This window comes from Giraffa tippelskirchi, chromosome 5, assembly GCF_054371585.1.
Source record: "Giraffa tippelskirchi isolate mGirTip1 chromosome 5, T2T-mGirTip1v1.2.pri, whole genome shotgun sequence".
NCBI lineage: Eukaryota > Metazoa > Chordata > Mammalia > Artiodactyla > Giraffidae > Giraffa > Giraffa tippelskirchi.
The window spans coordinates 164,080,450-164,100,651 of record NC_137279.1 but is presented as its reverse complement, the minus strand read 5'-3'; the positions used below and the strand labels follow the sequence as shown (position 1 = coordinate 164,100,651).

Here is a 20,202-nt window from a genome sequence, read left to right as displayed (position 1 = left end):
ATCCTAAGAGGCCACCGTCCCTCTAGTGTCTTAGTTCTTTCAGGCTGCTCTAACAAGATACCACACACTGGGTGGCCTATAAACAATAGAAATTTATTTCTCAGACTTCTGCGGCTGGAAATCTGACATCAGGGTGCCAGCCTGGTCAGGTGAGGGTGTTCTTTCAGTCAGCAGTCTTCTTGCTGTGTCCTCCCATGGTGGAAGGGATCAGGGTGCCTTGTGGGTTTCCTCTGTAAGAGCAGTAGCTCCATTCATGAGGGGTCCACCCTGATGACCAAAGCACCTCCCAAAGGTCTCCCTCTACATACCACCACATGGGGAGTTAGAGTTTAAGCATATGAATTTGATGGGGGCACAAAATTCAGTCCATAACAGGTGATTTGCTCAGTCCTGTTTACATGACATAGCTCCTGTTTCCCCCTCTATGCCTCTCTCTGTGTATCCTTATTTCACTCTTTCCCACTCTACTGCTCATTCTTCTTGCCCCAATTCCATTTCCAAGGCCCATTTGTGAAGCTACATCTTCTCCGAAGGCTTCCAATATTCCCCCAAATAACTCTTCTCTGACTAAGGGCACTTTTCAGTAGCCCTGTTCATGCTCTGCTTTGCACTGCAGCTGCTGATACAACCAAGGCTAACATAGCGACACAGTGCAAAGAAAATGGACTCTAAGGTGAGACACAGTGGAGCTTGAATCTCCACTTTGTGACTGCTGACTCACACCTCTCGGGACACAGTTTTTTTTTTTTTAATCTGTTGAGATCCATCAACCTTGATTCTAACTTTACTTCATTGTATACCTTATGTTTAGGTTCAAACCCACACACACAACACTCACTTTTCTTCTGAGATTTCATAAAGTTAGTTCCTTCTTTCTGGAATATCCTTCCCTATATTCCTACCTGGTTACCTTTTTACCTAGTGTTATGCACTGAATTGCATCCCCCTAAAATTCATATGTGGAAGCCCTAACACATATGTGATTGTATTTAGAGATAGGGCCTTTACAGAGGTAATTAAGGCCAAATGAGGTCATAAGAGTGGGGCCCTAATCCAATAGGACTGGTATACTAATATGAGGAGGAAGAGACACCAGAGAGCTCTCTCTCACCACATGCACAGAGAAGACACCACGTGAGGACATGGCGAGAAGGTGGCTATCTGCAACCCAGGAAGACAGGCCTTATCAGAAACCAACCCTGATGGTACCTTTCTTCTAGACTTCCAGCTTCCAAAACTGAAAGAACATAAATTTGTCAAAATTCTTTGAGTCACCCAGACTTGGGTATTGTATTGGGTGTATTTTGCTATGACAGCCCAGTTAAGACATCCGGGCATCATCTCCTCTAGCTGGTCTTTCTGACACCCCCTCTCCTCCTCTCAATGCTGTTTAGCTGTCTTAGTCCCCTCCCACTGCTCCTAGCATCCCTGTGTGTCCTCCACTCTCAGCACTTAGCCAACAGGGCAGAGACATCTGTTTCCCAGGCTGAGGGATCCCTCATCATCTCTGCTTCTCCAGCACCCAGCACAGGGCTGAGCTTGTAGTGACACATGGTATTGCTCGTCTTTGCTTTGGGGCTTGTCCCCTAACTTGAACATAAACTCTTTGAGGGCAGAGGCTGCTCTGATTCATGTTTTTCATCTCCTCAGCTTCTATATCAGAGCTTTTCCTAGAACAGTCTGTCACTGAGTATTGATTGCATTGAAACAAATCAATAGGAGCAGCTGGATCTTTACAGATGAGGAAACAGAGAGAGGTAGTAATCATCATATAGCAGCTGGGCCATGTGGCGGCCCACTCCCGGTCACGTGTGAGTTCTGTGACATGCAGTTCTCATTCACTGTGCTTTAATTACCTTCAGATAACAGCCCACCTACCAGATAGGGCAGAATCCTGCACATGCATGTAGACACATACACATGAAAAGATGATCAAATATTTGTTTCTTTTAGAACAATAATATTAGTTTTCTGGGACTGCCATAACAAAGCGCCACAAACTAGGTGGCTTAAGCAATAGAAAATTTATTTTCTTAGGAGGCTAGAAATCTGAGATGAAGGTAGGATTGCTTTTTCTGAGGCCTCTCTCCTTGGCTACTGAATGGGCGTCTTCTCCCTGTGTCCTCACAGTGTCTTCCCTCTGGCCATGGCTGTGTCCTAACTTTCTCTTCTTGTAAGGACACCAGTCATACTGGATTACGGCCTTCCCTAATAAGCTCATTCTACCCCAATTGCCATTTTAAGGATCCTATCACCAAAATACTATAAAATTCTGAGGTTTTGGGAGTCAGGACTTCAACATGTGAATATTGGGAGGGCATATCTCAGGCTCTATCACCAAAATCTTGATTTTGAAAGTGACTATGGGATGAAGAGTATGAGCATGAAATGCTGAGGTGTTGATTGGAAAATGATTGCCTTCTTATTGACAAAAAGATCTCAGACCATGACCCTGATCTCATGTGATTCAATCAGGAGAATTTCAAGTATATTAATACTTCTTGGGTTGAGTACTTTGCTCACGCGGAACACTGAAACGAGAAGAATGGGGCCACCCCCACTCCCAACAGCTGACATTATGGTGGTTTTTCATTCGTCTGTAAGGTCTCAGAGGCCTTTCCTGATATTTTATTTTTTTCTTATTTAGGCATTTCCCAGTTTTTAATTTTTATTTATTGTTACAAAAGTAATAACTATTTGAGGTTAAAAACTGAACTTTGTCCTTCACTGTCCTTAACCTCGTCCCACCCACTGACCCTCTCTTTCTTCCTTCCCTGGAGCTGACCCCTGTTAAAAGTTGGGACTTTCCAATCATGTAAAAATGTACTAACAACATACACTGTATGGAAAGAATTCAATTAAATGTATTGTGCATTATAGGCATAAGTATATTTTATATAAATATGATTAGACTATACATACTGCCCACAACTTGTTTTCACTTAATATTTTGAAGATTTCCTACCATATCATCTACTGTCTTTTTCTAAGCAACAATGTAGTGTTCCATAACAAGGGTCAGCAACCATGGCCTAGGTGCCAAATTCAGCCTGCAGTCTGTTTTTAAATAAAGTTTTATTGAAACACAGTTTTTGCCTTACAGTGGAAGAGTTGAGTAGTTGCAGCAGAAATCTACACAACCTGTAAGGCCTAAATTATTTACTATATGGACCTTTGTAAAAAATTAAAAAAAAAAAGACAAACAAAATAATTTCCCAATTCTTCTATAGTGTAACTGTATGATAATTAAATTACCTCCTATGGAACTGAAAGATAATTAGATTATTTCCCCCTTTTCCCTTTCATAAACAGTGCTACAATGAACATTCTCATATATATAATTTTGTACACGTGTGTGAATATTTCTGCAGAACAAATTTCTAAAAAGTGGAATTTCTCTCTTTTTATTTCCACTAGGGCTTCTGCAATCAGATTTTCCAAATATACATAAGCTTTACTTATGGTTAGAGACTGCAATACAATCTTAGAGCTTATGGTTCTTTTGAGTTTTCCTTTGGTCCATTAGAGAGCCTGTATTTATCAGCTATAGGCAGCAACGTGTCCCATAGGTGGAAAGATAGAAACTGCAGGGTAAAGAGTAAGAACCTAGATTGTAGTGTCCAAAAAATTTAGGAAAAAATCCCAGTTCTGACTATAGGCAAGTTACTTAATTTTTCTGAGCTTCAATTTTCACATTTGCAAAATTGTCATGAGGTTGAAAGCTAATGTATGCTAAATGTCTGGTAAAATGTGTATTCAATTCATCACAGCTATTATTACCCAGGAATCACATCCACTAATAGGAAGAAAGAGATGGAGAAAGGAAGATAAGAAGGAAGTTCACTTACATTGAATTTCTACTATACACCAAGTGCTCTATAATTATCCATTTATTCTTTTGAAGCAGGTTTTATTCATAATTCTTCCCCTGCTAATTTGTCTTTGTGCCTTTTCGCAAAGGAAATAAACAAACATGACATATGGTATGCCAGAGGCAATCACTGAATACCGTGGGAACACAGAGGAGGGACAATTGTCTGTCCAGGATAATCAAATAAGGTGATACAGAGGAGGCAACGTTCGAGTTGGGTCTTAAAGGCTGAACAAAAGTTTGAGATGCAAAGAAAAGCAATCATTTTATTGTCTACAACATAAGAGGCTTAGATTGTAAGGTCTTTGAACTCTTAGTCAACTTTCATGCTTTTGTTCAGTTAACTTTCTCTTTTTAAGAAATTAAAGCTGTCTTTTACCTGTTTCACATTATTTTTACCTAAATATGGTTGAACCATCCATGACCTAAAACAGAGGACTTAGGCAGAGAGATGTGAAACACCCTCAGAGTGGCAAGTATCAGAAAATATTTCTGGAAAGGTATTGGGCCAGGGGAAAAGAAGTATTACTATCAAGTATACTTCTGTTTTACCCTAATGCTCTCATTTAGACTGCACTAAATGAGACTTTTACTATTCTGTTCTTCAAATGAGGGAAACGATCTTCAGGAAGTTTGTAGAAACCTTCTACAAAGTCACACAGCTAGTAAATGACAGAGCAGGAAATTAAGCAGGTGTCTCCCTGACTTCTGGAGAAGGAAATGGCAACCCACTCCAGCATTCTCGCCTGGAGAATCCCATGGACAGAGGAGCCTAGGGGGCAATAGAGTCCATGGGGTCGCAAAGAGTCAGACATGACTTAGCGACTTAACTCCTGACTTCACACTGTTTCTCCATGCTGTCTAGAAGACTGCAGCCTTTCTGAGGATTAGATCATCAGCTTACCACTATGAACTATACCAATATTTCAAAGTTAGTTTTCAACAGCAGAACTTCTTCTGAAATAATACTAACAAAAACCAACAACAGCAACATTTTTTAAATATTTCATATGAGTACTATTACGATTCCTTTACTTGTTTTAACTTATGCTTAACTCTGCGAGGGCAGTAGTATTAGCTGTTTTTTTTTTTTTTTTTTTTTTACAGATGACTAAACTGAAACACAGAAAGATTAAACGATCTGCCCAAGGTCAATCACACAGCTAGATGTGGCAGAGACAGGAAACAGGTCTGGACTGTCTAGTTCCTGGGCTCAGAATTTTGATCATCATGCATATTCTTCTTCAGTTTGCTCAACAAATATTTAGGAGTGCCTCCTATGTGGGAGCACTGTCCTAGATGCTGAATGATGTTGTCTGGCTGGTCTGGTTTAAGGGAAGGTGGGGGGCTCATGTCCAGCCCACTCAGTTTCCCACTGTTACCCAAAATGGCCCTTAAGGTACTTCAAGGAAACCTAGTGCCTCACATAACTCAGTTTGAGAAACACTGCTCAGCCTACCAGTTTACATCAACGTGCAGAGGATATTTTGTGTTATTCTTTGCTTTTCCAGTGCTCTCTCCTAGAAGCTGCTTTCCTTTTCAATTTAGGTATAATATCCTGACCCAAGAAGAAACTCAGAATGTGTACGATCCCAGGTACTACGGGGGCCAGTGTGAGACTGTATACAATGGGGAATGGAGGGAGCTTCGGTATGACCCCACCTGTGAGCGTCTCTACTATGGAGATGATGAGAAGTACTTCCGGAAACCCTACAATTTCCTGAAATATCACTTTGAAGTAAGTCTGAACGGGGTGCTCACAGGCCACTGTGGCAGGCAGGCATGGAGGGGAAGTCTGTTGGTGAAGATAGGATGACTTGCTTTGGAAGATTTTACTTTCTATAGGGCTTGCTGGTGGCTGAAGCACCCACTGCACCTGCTGCCACACATGCTCAGGGCTGAAGTGTCAAGGTCAGGGCCAGGGAGCCTCTGTAAATGGGACAACCTCTGCTAAATCTCGGTTCTGGTCCTAAAGCAGTGAAATAGACTGGGGCCCTATTTTCTAGGCTGCTAGTCAGCAGCCCTATTTCCAGGTTTTGACACTATTAGAACAGATGTATATCAGACCTTGAGCAGCTCACTGTCCCTCCCCAGGCTCAGGTTCCTAAGATATAAAGTGGGGGCAAGACAGGAGGTGGCTGGGGGTCCTGAGACCTGCGTCCCTACTTCCCCAAGGGCAGGTCCTCACTGATGACCTTCATCTCTTGGCTTTCTGTACATGATTTTGTTGGAAGAAAGGGTTCTGCTATCGAACAGTGCTTGCAAACTGCTAAGGTTCCCTAAGATTCTCCACATCTTTAAAATTCTGCGGTCTCCTGGTCACCATGGAGCTCACAGTCAGCTCCAGGGCCTGCTCCTGACCATTCATTTCTCTACCCCTCACCCTGTGGGTGAGCCATCTACACAGCACACCTCACTGGAGGCTTACCAAGTGTCCCCTCCTACTTGCACACAAATTCTCCCACTGAATCCTCATTACAAGACAATGGAACAGATATTACCATTGGCCCATTTTAGATATTAAAAATCCCAGAGACTTAGAGGGATAAATGTCAGGCCCAATAGGTAGCAGAGACAAGATTTAAATCCAGATCTATCTGAACTAAGCCTAGCTATAGAGCATTTAGAAGGGAGGCTAGAAGATACAAATTCTCTCTGTATCATATACATTCTATCTGCTGCTGCTGCTGTGTGTCCGACTCTGTGCGACCCCATAGACGGCAGCCCACCAGGCTCCGCCGTCCCTGGGATTCTCCAGGCAAGAACACTGGAGTGGATTGCCATTTCCCTCTCCAATGCATGAAAGTGAAAAGTGAAAGTGAAGTCGCTCAGTCGTGTCAGACTCTTCGCGACCCCATGGACTGTAACCTACCAGGCTCCTCCCTCCATGGGATTTTCCAGGCAAGAGTACTGGAGTGGGGTGCCAGTGCCTTCTCTGACATTCTATCTACATTCTATCTATAGAGAGAGATGATAGGATGCTAGGACCCTGAACAACTATCTAGTCACATCCCTCATCCCCTCAAGTTTCTCAAAAGAAAAATATTGACAGAGGATAAGGCTAGGCTTATGGATTCCATTTTAAGAAATCGGTTCCCACTGTCCACAATAGCTAAGATGTGGAAGCAAATGTCCATCAACAGAGGAATGGATGAGGAAGATGTGGTACATATATACAATAGAATATTACTCAGTCATAAAAAAAGAATGATAATGCCATTTGCAACAACATGGTTGGACCTAGACATTATCACACTAAATAAGCCAGGCAAAGATAAACATTATACGATCACTTATACGTGGAATCTAAAAAATTAATACAAATCAACTTAAGCACAAAATAATAATAGACTCACATACATATAAAACAAACTTAGGGCTACCAAGGGGAAAGGGGAAGGGGAGAGATAAATCAGGAGTATGGGAGTAACAGATGCAAACAACTATATATAAAATAAACAATGAGGATTTACTGTGTAGCACAGAGAACTATATTCAATGCCCTGTAATAAACTATAATGGAAATGAATCTGAAGCTACATACCTGAAACTAACACAATGCTGTAAATCAACTAGAGTTAAATAAAAAATAAAAGAAATTGGCTCTCCCCAGCCCACTTCCACCTCTGCCATCAGGTCTAAGTAAGCCCAGCTGGAAGACGTAGGCAATGCCATTTTCCTAACCAGAGGATGGTCTAGGGCCTATGTGTCAGACAAGATAGACTAGGCTATGCTGTGGCAACAAAAGATTCTGCAATCTCAGTGCTTTAAAACAGTAACGCCCTTCTTCTGCTATTCATTCATCCTAAGGTGGAAAGGAAACTCTCATCATCACGGACACTCAGGACCCAACTTAATGGAGCCTCCATCTCAACACGTGCTCTTGTGATTACAGAGTGAACCACCCATGGGCTCCTAACCCTCACTTCCTTGGCTCAAGCAAGCACATGACCACACCTCAGGTCAAGCTGGCTGAGAAATGCAATCCTGGAATGAAATAACCAAACACTTTGGGGTGGTCCCTAAGCATACCTCTGCTTAGAACTGTCACCACCTGCCTGCCTTTGCCCCTTGTCCATGCCTAGATACGGCTTTCTGTATTTCCCCACTACAGAGTCAAGCAGGAAGGAAGGGTATCTATCTTCCTATCTTCTACACAGGAAGGATAAGCCCTCTGGAAAGAAATAAATGCACAGAACATTATAACATTTTATCAGAATCATGTGTGTATGTTTAAATAAATATTTTAGTAGTACCACTAATTACTAAGCACTGCTGAATTTTCTGCATTTTAGTATCAATTTGGAATAGCCTTTTTAAAGGAGCATTTATAATAATCTGAAACACTGATTATTTTACAGAGAAAAGATTTAAATATTACCTATGAATTGGAATATAACTTTATGTATACAAAGCTAACATTTATGTGTTTCCTTTCAGGCCCTGGCAGATACTAAAATCTCTTCAGAGATGTATAATGATGCAAATGATCTTCTTACTAAAGTAAAAAATGACAATTCTGTGTCAAGTGGATTGACCATTGGTGTGGGCTCTACACGCCGCCCACTCATGGTGACTGCAGGTGTATCCACGTCACAAGATGCTTCCTTCTTAAAAAAGTTAAGCAAGTATAATGAGAAGGTATTAAAACATAATGCCCATGTTACACAGTATTGCATAATCTATGCCGAACACGTACTACCTTAACTGCATTAAAAAAGTACAGTAGTAATTGAACCTTCATTTGCTTGTGTAATTGGAAATGTCTGATCAGTGGTAATCATGTTTGTTTTCTTATTACACTTTCACATACAGAATCATCACAAAGGGAATAACATTGCATGATACGACTAGTACTCTTATCATCTCCCCATCCTTTTTCATGGTTACCTGGAGCATACAGGGAAATGCTCAGAATGGTAATGTCTTAAAGAGAAACAGCCAAGCCCTCTAAACTAGACTTGGAAGAATTCTACAGCAAGCCTGGCTTTTCCAAATAGATTGGATGGTTGGCCCGCTCAATGAATCTTTCTTCATCAACATTTCTTCATCAACCATTTACTACTAATTGCCTATTATCCTGTCTATTATCAGGCAATGCTTCCTTGAGGAAGTCAGGGAGTCTGTCTTAACTGATATCTAAAGACTAGTGCCAGTTGTCTGGGTGAAGTGAGGCAGAAGCTAACAGAAGGCTGTTCTCAGCCTGGGAAGGAGCATGTGCAAAGGCCTGGAGATGAGAGCCTGCCTCACACAGATGTGGACTGAAAGGACTTCCACTGCCTGAAGCCCAGGTGGGAAGGGAAAACAGGGAGTGATAAGGATGGAGAGGTAATCAGGAGCCAGAGCAACATTCATTGAATTGATCAGAAATTTACCCAAAAGCCTCAATACACTGATACCAGAACTTGGGATTTACAGAGGGCTCAAAACATTATTTTACATGATGGAAATAGTTATAAAAATTAACTTTGTTAACAAATATAAATTACATTTTGGAGCTTTGTCACAAATAAGCTGTTTATCTGAAGGGAAGTATTGTTCTGAGATATGACTCTCACAGAGTCATGTGGACTTTTCAAAAACCAGGTAGTTTCCTTCAACTTTCACTATCACTTTGGAACAAGGTTTACATTCTCTGCAAGGAAAGCTCATGCACAACCCACTTCTCTTAAACTAATTCAACCTCACCCTGGTCCTGTCTTTTTTTTTTTTTTTTTCATTATTATATCAGGATCCTGCATTTCTTTATTACTGAATCGTATAAGATTACCACTAAAATATAAGCTCTATGAGGACAGGGACTATCTCATTCAAGATCATGTTCCCTACACCTAGCAGAAAGCATGTGATGACAGGCACTGATAGGTATTTGTTCAATAAATTAAATGATATTGGCATTTCACAATGTCATTGAAATATTCCTAAACATAATTTTTAATGGGTGCCTAATACTTATATTGGAAGTTGCATAATGCAATGCTTTAATTAGAGAAAGATGTGGAGGTAAGAGTGGGCTGAGGGAAGGATAGAGGCAAGGAACACAATGAAACACACTGTAATAATGAACCCAGTGAAGGTTGATAAGAACTTGACCTGGATGACATAGTAGGAACAGAGATGAAGGTACAGGAGAAGCCAGGCACACACTGGTGTCTAATATATGCTTGCAAAATGTAATAATACTCCCTTATATATGTTTATATACATATATATGTAAGTATATCTATACATTTACATATGATTCCCACAGTTATATGTAGGTGTGTGTATATATATATATATATATATATATATCCACAGGTACTAAATGCTGACCTTTTACATGATCTCATGTGGTAAAATATATACTCTCTTTGTTCTTTTCCCTCATTTAATGGTGGTGGTTGTTGTTGGCAGAAATACATCTTTATAAGAATTTTCACAAAGGTGAAGACTGCTAATTTTAAGATGAGGAGAGAAAACATCATGCTGGATGAAGGTATGCTGCAGTCACTAATGGAGCTTCCAGAGCGATACAATTATGGCATGTATGCCAAGTTCATCAATGACTATGGCACCCATTACATAACGTCTGGATCGATGGGTGGCGTTTATGAGTATATCCTGGTGCTTGACAGAGAAAAAATGGCAACAGCTGGTAAGTAGAATGGGTGCATGATGCACATCATGTTCACTGCATGTACCAGACATGGTGAGCAGTTTTCTAGTCACTGACTCTCAGCCATGCATGATCTCACTTAGTCTCCATGACAACTCTCTAAGGTAGCATTAGTATTATTATTTATAGGAACTTGAGGTTCAACAGGGCAAAGTGGCTTGCAAGGAAGCACCACAAATAGAATTTGAATGCAGACTTATCTGGCTGTCCAAAATCATGCATTTTCTGTGGCACCATAGTTATTTCTTTAATAATAAAGGGTCTCTGGGGTTTTGCTATTTAAAATGTTCAAACATTTTAAGTGTAGATTCTTGGTGGGTAGAACGGCCGTCCAAGCAGTCAGTGATGGCAGAAACCTAGAGTCAGACCCTCCTTCCCCTCCACCCCTGTAGATCTCTAAGACCCTTCAATTCTCTCTCCTGAGCAGCTCTCCTCCATCCTTTCTTCTACATTCTCTCCTGCAATGGGAGGCTGGGTTTACATCTTTCACTTATTACTGCATCAACTCCTAAATGGTCTGCAAAGAAAGACTCACCTCTTCCAATCCATTCTCAACACTGCTACCAGAAGGATCTTTCTGCCTCACAGATCTTAGGATGTCACCTCCTTGCCTAAGATCCTGCATGGCTAATACGAAAGTCTAAAATCCTTAGCAAGACATCAACAGTCTCCATGGTCTCACTCCAAACTGCTAGGATAGTGGTTCTAAAATGTGTGGACTCCCACCAACAGCATCAGCATCACCTAGGAACATGTTAAAATGCAAATTCTCAGGTTCTCATCCCAAACCTGCTAAATGGGAAACTCTGGGAGTGGGTCCAGCAGTGTGTGTTTCGACAATCACCCTCCAGGTTATTCTGATGCTTAGCATAGTTTGAGAACCAGTGAATGAGTAGAAGGGTGAGAGGTGTATCTATTTTTCAAGCCCAAGTTCAACCTCCAAGTTTCAAGAAGTTTCTCTGACTGCACCAGTTCAGGCTGGTCACTTCCTTCCTTCAACACATTCATATAAATTCCACAGTTTAGTCTTTAAAGCAATTTTCCAAATGTTAATTATTTCTCTTCTCATCTAGACAGCAAGATCCTTGAAAGCCAGCATCATGTCTGACACTCCCACCTCTTTAGCACTCAACACAGGGTTTAGTACACAGTGAGCGAGCAAAACAAGACACTGAGTTTGAAGAGGGTGTTAACTTAGATTCCTGACTAGGGCCATTCATAAACTCGTCCATCTATCGCTGTATCTATTCTTTTATAATTCAAGTATCTATTCAGTATCTTCTATGTGTTTGTGTTAGGGATACAGAGGCAAGCAAATCTAAATACAGTCTCTACCATCCGGCAGCATGATACTTAAACTGCAGGTTGAAACCCAGTAGTAGATCCTGAAATCAATGTATGGATCACAAACATTTTGAACAACACAGAACAGAAGAGAAAATATCATAACAGATTGTAGGCAGTGAGGATAAGTTATTGCTTCAAGAAACTTCTTTTGGTTAAAGACATATATATGTACAGAGTCATGACAAATGAAATAGTTCAGGACAGATCAGTATAAAAAAAGAGTTTGAAAAACTTAATTCAAGTGGATCTTTTTAAGAGTCACTCAAAACCATGAGGAAGGACAAAGAGCTAACATTTATTGAGTACTTACTAAGTTCCAGGGCTATTGTATATATTCTTATTTAATATTCTTGATAACATTTGGAGGTTGGTGTTATTCTAGTTTTAGCCCCAGAAATGCTGAGGCTCCTTAGGGAAGTTAATTACTTCCCTGTATTTGGCCCAGGGCTGCAGGAAACTGGCATCAGACCCCTGGACCCGTGTCTTTTCACCATGTGTTCCTGGTACAGTCTTTCATTTGGGCTCTGTCTTTGGTACTGGATTACTAATTAATTGCCTGGGGTATCTCAAGCCCCCTCCACTTTAAAATCTGTGAGGCAGAAATGGGCTTCCAATGTGGTTAATATTCAAAAGGAGCCCACCAACGAATTGTCCCAGGGATAATTACCTCAGCTCTGTTTATAGAAAACCATATGTCGATAATAGCACAATTTGCTACTTGTGAAGAGCTGATTTTCTATAAATCCGGAAAGTTAGTGTTGCTTTTCTATAAATATGGAAATGTGCTAATCATCACCTCATCTGCTGGAGCCCGCTAATAAATCAGAATGTCATTTACATATTAACCTACAAAGAACAAAAACATCTACCTTCTTTCCCTTTGACAAACAGAATACTGCATACTCTCACTCCATGTTTGATGTTTGTCTAATTTTCTCTTTGTCTCTTTCTCATCCTCTCTCTCACTCCTTCTCTCGCTCTCCTCTTTTTCAATGTCTTTTTTCTCTCTGGGTGTCTTTGATCGATATGACTTTAATCATATTTATATTCTATTAAGTGCTTTTTTCTGAGAAACACACCGTGTGGTATACATCCCCTCCCTCAAAGAGCTGAGCTTGGAATGGAATGATTTAAATGAACACACGGGCTGGTTTGCTTTGGGGGAACTCATCTGTCCTTGGGTTTGCCTCAGATCCTCTATGGGTTCATCCCAGAGGATGCATGAGGCTGTTTTCTTCTAATGTGTCCTTTAGATAAAATGCTTCTCCCCTAAAGACAGCATGAAACCATGCATCAAAAATCAAGGGACGTCTTGGATGTTGGGGAGGTGATGTTAGACTTCAATGGGAGGCTAGACTTCCCTCAAGGGCTGCTGCTGACAGCTTTCTACCTTCTACAGGGATCAGTACGGCTTTGGGCTGGAATTTCTGGATTTAGATTTTTTTTTTCTCCTTCATCCCTTCTTTGGAGCTCTTATTATTTGTCTTTATATAAAAATATCACAAAGAGAATAGTGCATTCACCATCTGGCCTCTCTGGAGTCTGGCCCCAATACTGAGCTGATAATTTACCTAGGGCAGGTCAAGTACTTCAGTGACATGGTTCTGTTCATGTATGTTTCCTGCCTCCTTTTGTGCATGCTTGTCAGCCTCCAGAACGCTTCCCTGTCTTGCCAACCTGACAGATTTCAACTTATTCTTCGGAACCTTGTACAGGTATCCCCAGCTCTGTGAAACCTGCCCTGACATCCCTCTGCCCATTCTTTCATAGTTTTGTTCATACAGATATGCATTCATCAATTATGCTTGTATTATGTGCCAGGTAAACAAAATAGATATGGTTCCTGTTCTTACAAAGCTTACAATCTAGTGGAAGAAACTAAATAAACACCTTAAAATCCAGATGTCATTCTTGGTTCCTCCTTTACTTCCTGCCCCTCATCAGTGAGATCTGTCATCTTTTATTTCTAAAGCATACATGGAATCTGACCACATCTCTATTACCATCTAACTGGTCCAAACCACTGTGATCTCTTATCTGGCCACTGCTAGGGTATGATGGCTTTTGTTTTGTCTTTCTTCACTTTTCTCCTCTTTCCTTTTACTTTTTCTTTCATTTCTTTCCAGTCTTGCTGTTGTCACTGTTGTTCTACAAACACTCTAACATAGCAAGCTTATTTTAGCTTATAGCCTCGGTACTAGAAGTTCTCTCTGTCTGGGCTACCTTTCCCTCTGATGTTTGCATAGCTGTATTCTAACCATTCAAATCTCAACTTAAATGCTCCCCCTTCCCAAAAGGCCTTTTATGACCATGTAGCAAGTCCTTCTTTGGTATAGCACCTTATTTTAATTCTCAGGCCATCACTATATATTCAGTAATTACCATGTTCACATGCTTATTTGTTTATTGTCAACCTCTTCTTCCTAGTATGCATGTTCCTTGAGAGCAAGGACCTCATATGTTTTGTTTGCTATTATACCTTCATTTCCTAGAGCAGTGTTTGGCCTAAGTAGCTTCTGCTGAGTGAGCTAATGAATAGATACATGAAGTGAAGTGAAATGAAAGTCACTCAGTCGTGTCCAGCTTTTTGAGACCCCATGGACTATACTGTCCATGGAATTCTCCAGGCCAGAATACTGGAGTGGGTAGCCTTTCCCTTCTCCAGGGGATCTTCCCAACTCAGGGATCAAACCCAGGTCTTCCTCATTGCATGTGGATTCTTTACCAGCTGAGCCAATTGCAAGTTGTGATATGAGCTATGTAGAAAATGAACAGGTTGTAGAAATAGAGAATAACTGTGGAAGGAGAGGGAGAAGACAATCAATTTAGGATTATATGGGAAAATCTCTTGAGGAAATAGGATAAGGTCCAAAAAGATCTTCAGAAGGAGACTCTCAAGACAAAGGGAAGGTGCCCTGGGCAGAATGGACAGCCTGGAGTGTTTGAGAATTGAAATAAGAATGTGTGGCTGAAGCCTGCAGATAAGGTGGGGGATGGAGGGAGCTGAGGTTGGAAGTAGCTGCAGATGGTCTTGCTGGTCATGGTAAGAAGTATAGACCTTGCCTGCAGTGAAAAGGAAATCACTAAAAGGTTACCCAGCAATGCCATGGTCTAATCTCTGTGTCAGTAGGTCATTCCATGGTCTGGAGAGCACAGATTAGAGGGGGTGAGAGCAGACTCAGGGAGCACAGTTAGAAGACTCTTGTTGATATCGAGGTAAGGAATCAAGAATGGAGATGAAAGAATATGATAGATTCGAGACATATGTTGAAATAGAGTTTAGGTAATTTGCAGATGACCTGGGTATGAATTGTGAAGTGTAAATACTCCTTCTATATTATATTTCAATCACACACACACACACACACACACACACACATATTAGGGTGAGAAGAACATGATGAGTGTGCCTGGGAGGGCCAACTTCCTAGGAGAGGTGCCTTTAGGCATTTGGAAATATGGCAGGGATTCTCGAGCCAAGAAAATAATCCAGAATATATATGTATGTATATATATATGTATATATAAATTCATACACTACACTAATTGTAATTATCTATATGTATCTTTTCTACTAGACAATAAACTAGACTTTCCCTTTACGGTCAATGTAGGTAGGTCTTGCATGTGCATGCTCAGTTGTGTCCGACTCTTTGTGATCCTATGAACTGTAGCTGCCAGGCTCCTCTGTCCACGGAATTTTTCAGGCAAGAATACTGGAGTGGGTTGCCATTTCCTTCTCCAAGGTATCTTCCCAGCCCAGGAATCGAACCCTTGTCTTCTATATCTCCTGCATCGCATGCAGATTCTTTATCTCTTGAGGCATTTGGGCTTCCTTGACACATTTGGCTTTGCTTCTGTGACTTTTGTCTCTCAAATGCTACATGAAACAGATTTTCTTATAAGTTAAGGAATCTAAGTAAGTCAGATAAGTTACCTCCATCTGGGATGATGTGAGGGAAACTGCATGGAATAGAAAGTAAACTAAGAGCCCTCAAAGCTCTAAAGGTTCATGATTCTATTGCTGTTTTTTAGACGCTCAGTTGTGTCCAACTCTTCTGTGGCACCATGGACAGTAGTCCAAGAAGCTCCTCTGTTTATGGGATTTTTCGGGCAAGATTACTGGAGTGAGTTGCCATTTCTTCCTCCAGGGAATCTTCCTGACCCAGGGATTGAACCTATGTCTCTGAGTCTCCTGCATTACAGGTGGATTCTTCACTGCTGAGCAACCAGGGAAGTCTCTTGATTCTGTAGTTTGGAATATTGAGAAGGTCTGCAAAGATCTTACAGAGAATGACTTCTATTGATGCTCCGCTTGTGAAGGAAGCCAATAGTATTTTATGGCGCCATGAAAGCCATCAGGCAATGTGGTAGTCAAAAGGGTTCTTTTTACAAAGATATCTTTGCTTTTGGTTCTGCCATTTAAAAGCTAATACTTTGTATCTCTGAGTTTCAGTTTTCCCACAACTAATGTAAGTATAATAAACTACTTTTAAAAACCATTATGAGAATTAATGAAAATATTTCTGAAAAGCATCATGATAAAGAAAATACTGTGTAAGCAGTGGTTATTATTATAGATTACAGTTTTAGGTGGGGTGAGTAAGTAGCAGAATCATTTGATCAAGGTCTGTGGAATGAAGACATGCTGGCAGATGGTAGTGAGGAATCTAAACTTGGGAGTCAGACACATCTGGGTGGAGATCTTGGTTATACCATTAGTATTGCATGACCCCAATCAGGGAACTTAATTTCTCTGAACCTCAGGTTTTTTCAAGTCCCAAATAGGAATGATAATAAAGGCTTGTTTGAGAATAATTCCAAGTATCAATACATTTTGGATGGTAAGTGTTTAAAAAGATTTGTTTTCCCTTGAATGCAGGATGTTAGAATAGCTTAGTGTTTGAAATATAAGTTCTGTCACGTTACTGTGTGATTACCGGCAGATTATTTAATCATTGTAAGTGTTAATTTCTTCATCCCTTAAGCTGGAGGTATTAATGGCATTTAATTCATATTAATTGTGAGGAATAAGAAAAGTTATCCACAGAAAATATTTAGAGTAATGCTAATGAGCACTCATTAAGCATCAATTGCTGAAAAAGGTTCTAATTTAGATTCCTTGTGTTCACATCTCATCTCTACCATTGACTGACCATGTGACCCTCAGGCAAATGCCTCCCTCTTCCTGCCTGGTTCCTGTTCCCCTAAATGAGACAATGACAGAAGACACTGCATAGGACTGTTAGGAATATGAAATGAAACAGTCTATGTGATCAGAGCTTCCCTCATAGCTCAGTCGGTAAAGATTCTGCCTGCAATGCAGGAGACCTGGGTTCGATTCCTGGGTCAGGAAGATCCCCTGGAGAAGGAAATGGCAACCCACTCCAGTATTCTTACCTGGAGAATCCCATGGACAGAAGAGCCTGGCAGGCTACAGTCCATGGGGTCGCAAGAGTTGGACACAATTTAGCAACTAAGAGAGAGAAAGAGTTGTGATCAGGTGGCCCAGGGCCTGACATATTGTACGAGTTTATAAATGGTACTTATTGCTGCACTATGTTGGTGTAGTAACATTATGATGGAAATGGGTGAATTTAATTCAGATGACCATTATATCTTCTACCATGGGCAAGAATCCCTTAGAAGCAATGGAGTAGCCCTCATAGTCAAAAGAGTTTGAAATGCACTGCTTGGGTGCAATCTCAAAAAATGATAGAATAAACTTGGTTTGTTTTCAACGCAAACCGTTCAAAATCACAGTGATTCAAGTCTATGCCCCAACTACTAAAGCTGAAGAAGATGAAGTTAAACAGTTTTATGAAGACCTACAAGACTTCATCGAACTAACACCAAAAAAAACCAAAAAAGAAGTCCTTTTCACCATAGGTGACTGAAATGCAAAAGTAGGAAGTCAAGAGATACCTGGAGAAACAGGCAAGTTTGGCCTTGGAGTACAAAATGAAGCAGGGCAAAGGCTAACAGAGTTTGCCAAGAGAATGACTGATCATAGCAAACATCCTCTTGCAGCAACATAAGAGAAGACTCTACACATGGACATCACCAGATGGTCAATATCGAGATCAGACTGATTATATTCGTTGCAGCTAAAGATGTAGAAGCTCTTTACAGTCAGCAAAAACAAGACTGGGAGCTGACTGTGGCTCAGATCATGAGCTCCTTATTGCAAAATTCAGGCTTAAATTGAAGAAAGTAGGGAAAACCACTAGGCCATTCAGGAATGACCTAAAACAAATCCCTTATGATTACACAGTGGAAGTGACAAATAGACTTAAGGGATTAGATCTGATAGACAAAAGTGCCTGAAGAACCATGGATGGAGGTTCGTAACATTGTGCAGGAGGCGGTGACCAAAACCATCCCCAAGAAAAAGAAATGCAATAAGGCAAATGGTTGTCTGAGGAGGCCTTACAAATAGCTGAGTAAAGAAGAGAAGTGAAAGGCAAAGGAGAAAGGGAAAGATACACCTATCTGAATGCAGAGTTCCAAATAATAGAAAGGAGAAATAAGAAAGCCTTCTTAAGTGAACAATGCAAAGAAATAGAGGAAAACAATAGAATGGGACAGACTAGAGATCTCTTCAAGAAAATTGGAGATATCAAGGGAACATTTCATGCAAAGATGGACACAATAAAAGACAGAAATGGTATGAACTTAAAAGAAGCAGAAGATATTAAGAAGAGGTGGCAAGAATACACAGAACTCTACAAAAAAGGTCTTATTGACCTGGATAACCGCAACAGCGTGATCACTCATCTAGAGCCAGACATCCTGGAGTGTGAAATCAAGCGGGTCTTAGGAAGCAATACTACTAACAAAGCTAGTGGAGGTGATGGAATTCCAGCCAGTTATTTCAAATCCTGAAAGATGCTGCTGTTAAAAGTGCTGTAGTCAATATGCCAGCAAATTCGGAAAACTCAGCATTGCCCACAAGACTGGAAAAGGTCAGTTTTCATTCCAATCCCGAAGAAAGGCAATGCTAAAGAATGTTCAAACTACCACACAATTGCACTCATGTCACATGCTAGCAAGATAATGCTCAAAATCCTTTAAGCTAGGTATCAACAATACATGAACTGAGAACTTCCAGATGTACAAGTTGGATTTAGAAAAGGCAGAAGAACCAGAGATCAAATTGCCAATATTTGTTGGATCACCGGAAAAGCAAGGGAATTCCAGAAAAAGATCTAATTCTGCTTCACTGACTATGCTAAAGCCTTTGACTGTGTGTATCACAACAAACTGTGGAAAATTCTTAAAGAGATGGGAATACCAGACCACCTTACCTGCCTCTTGAGAAATCTGTATGCAGGTCAAGAAGCAACAGTTAGAACCAGAAATGGAACAACAGACTGGTTCCAAATTGGGAAAACAGTACGTCAATTGTATGTATATTGTCCCCCTGCTTATTTATCTTATATGCAGAATACATCATGAGAAATGCCAGGCTGGATGAAGCACAAACTGGAATCAAGATTGTGGGGAGAAATATCAATGACCTCAGATATGCAGATGACACCACCCTAATGGCAGAAAATGAAGAGGCACTACAGAGCCTCTGGATGAAGGTGAAAGAGGAGGGTGAAAAAGCTGGCTTAAAACTCAACATTCAAAAAACTTCGATCATGGCATCCATTTCTATCACTTCATGGCAAATAGAATGGGAAACAATGAAAATAGTGACAGACTATTTTCTTGCACTACAAAATCACTGAAGATGGTGACTGCAGCCATGAAATTAAAAGACTCTTGTTCCTTGGCAGAAAGGCTATGACAAACCTAGACAGCATATTATAAAGCAGAGACATCACTTTGCCAACAAAGGTCCATCTAGTCAAAGCTGTGGTTTTTCCAGTAGTCATGTATGGATGTGAGAGCTGGACAATAAAAAAAGGCTGAGCACCAACGAATCGATGCTTTCAAACTGTGGTGCTGGAGAAGACTCTTGAGAGTCCCTTGGACAGGAAGGAGATCAAACCAGTCCATCCTAAAGGAAATAAACCGTGAATATTCATTGGAAGGACTGATACTGAAGCTCCAATACTTTGGCCACTTGATGCAAAGAGCCAACTCATTGGAAAAGACCCTGATGCTGGGAAAGATTGAGGGCAGGAGGAGAAGGGGATGACAGAGGATGAGATAGTTGGATGGCATCACTGACTCATTGGACATGAGTTTGGGCAAACTCAGGGAGATAGCGAAGGTCAGGGAAGGCTGGTGTGCTGCAGTCCATGGGGTTGCAAACAGTCAGGCATGACTGAGCGACTGAACAACAACAATGTTGGTGTTACTATAACCACATTCA

General features: G+C 40.8%; 2 protein-coding genes across 2 annotated transcripts in view; one reads left to right on the top strand and one right to left on the bottom strand.

The window, feature by feature from the left end:
• The window catches only part of C8B (complement C8 beta chain), a 186,219-nt gene that overhangs the window by 67,711 nt on the left and 98,306 nt on the right, over positions 1 to 20,202 (bottom strand). The window lies entirely within an intron of this gene.
• The window catches only part of C8A (complement C8 alpha chain), a 69,336-nt gene that overhangs the window by 23,158 nt on the left and 25,976 nt on the right, over positions 1 to 20,202 (top strand). Inside the window, exons 5-7 of the mRNA XM_081486763.1 lie at positions 5,420 to 5,609; positions 8,312 to 8,512; positions 10,268 to 10,508. Coding sequence (XP_081342889.1) covers positions 5,420 to 5,609; positions 8,312 to 8,512; positions 10,268 to 10,508 — 632 coding nt within the window. The remainder of the gene's footprint in view (positions 1 to 5,419; positions 5,610 to 8,311; positions 8,513 to 10,267; positions 10,509 to 20,202) is intronic.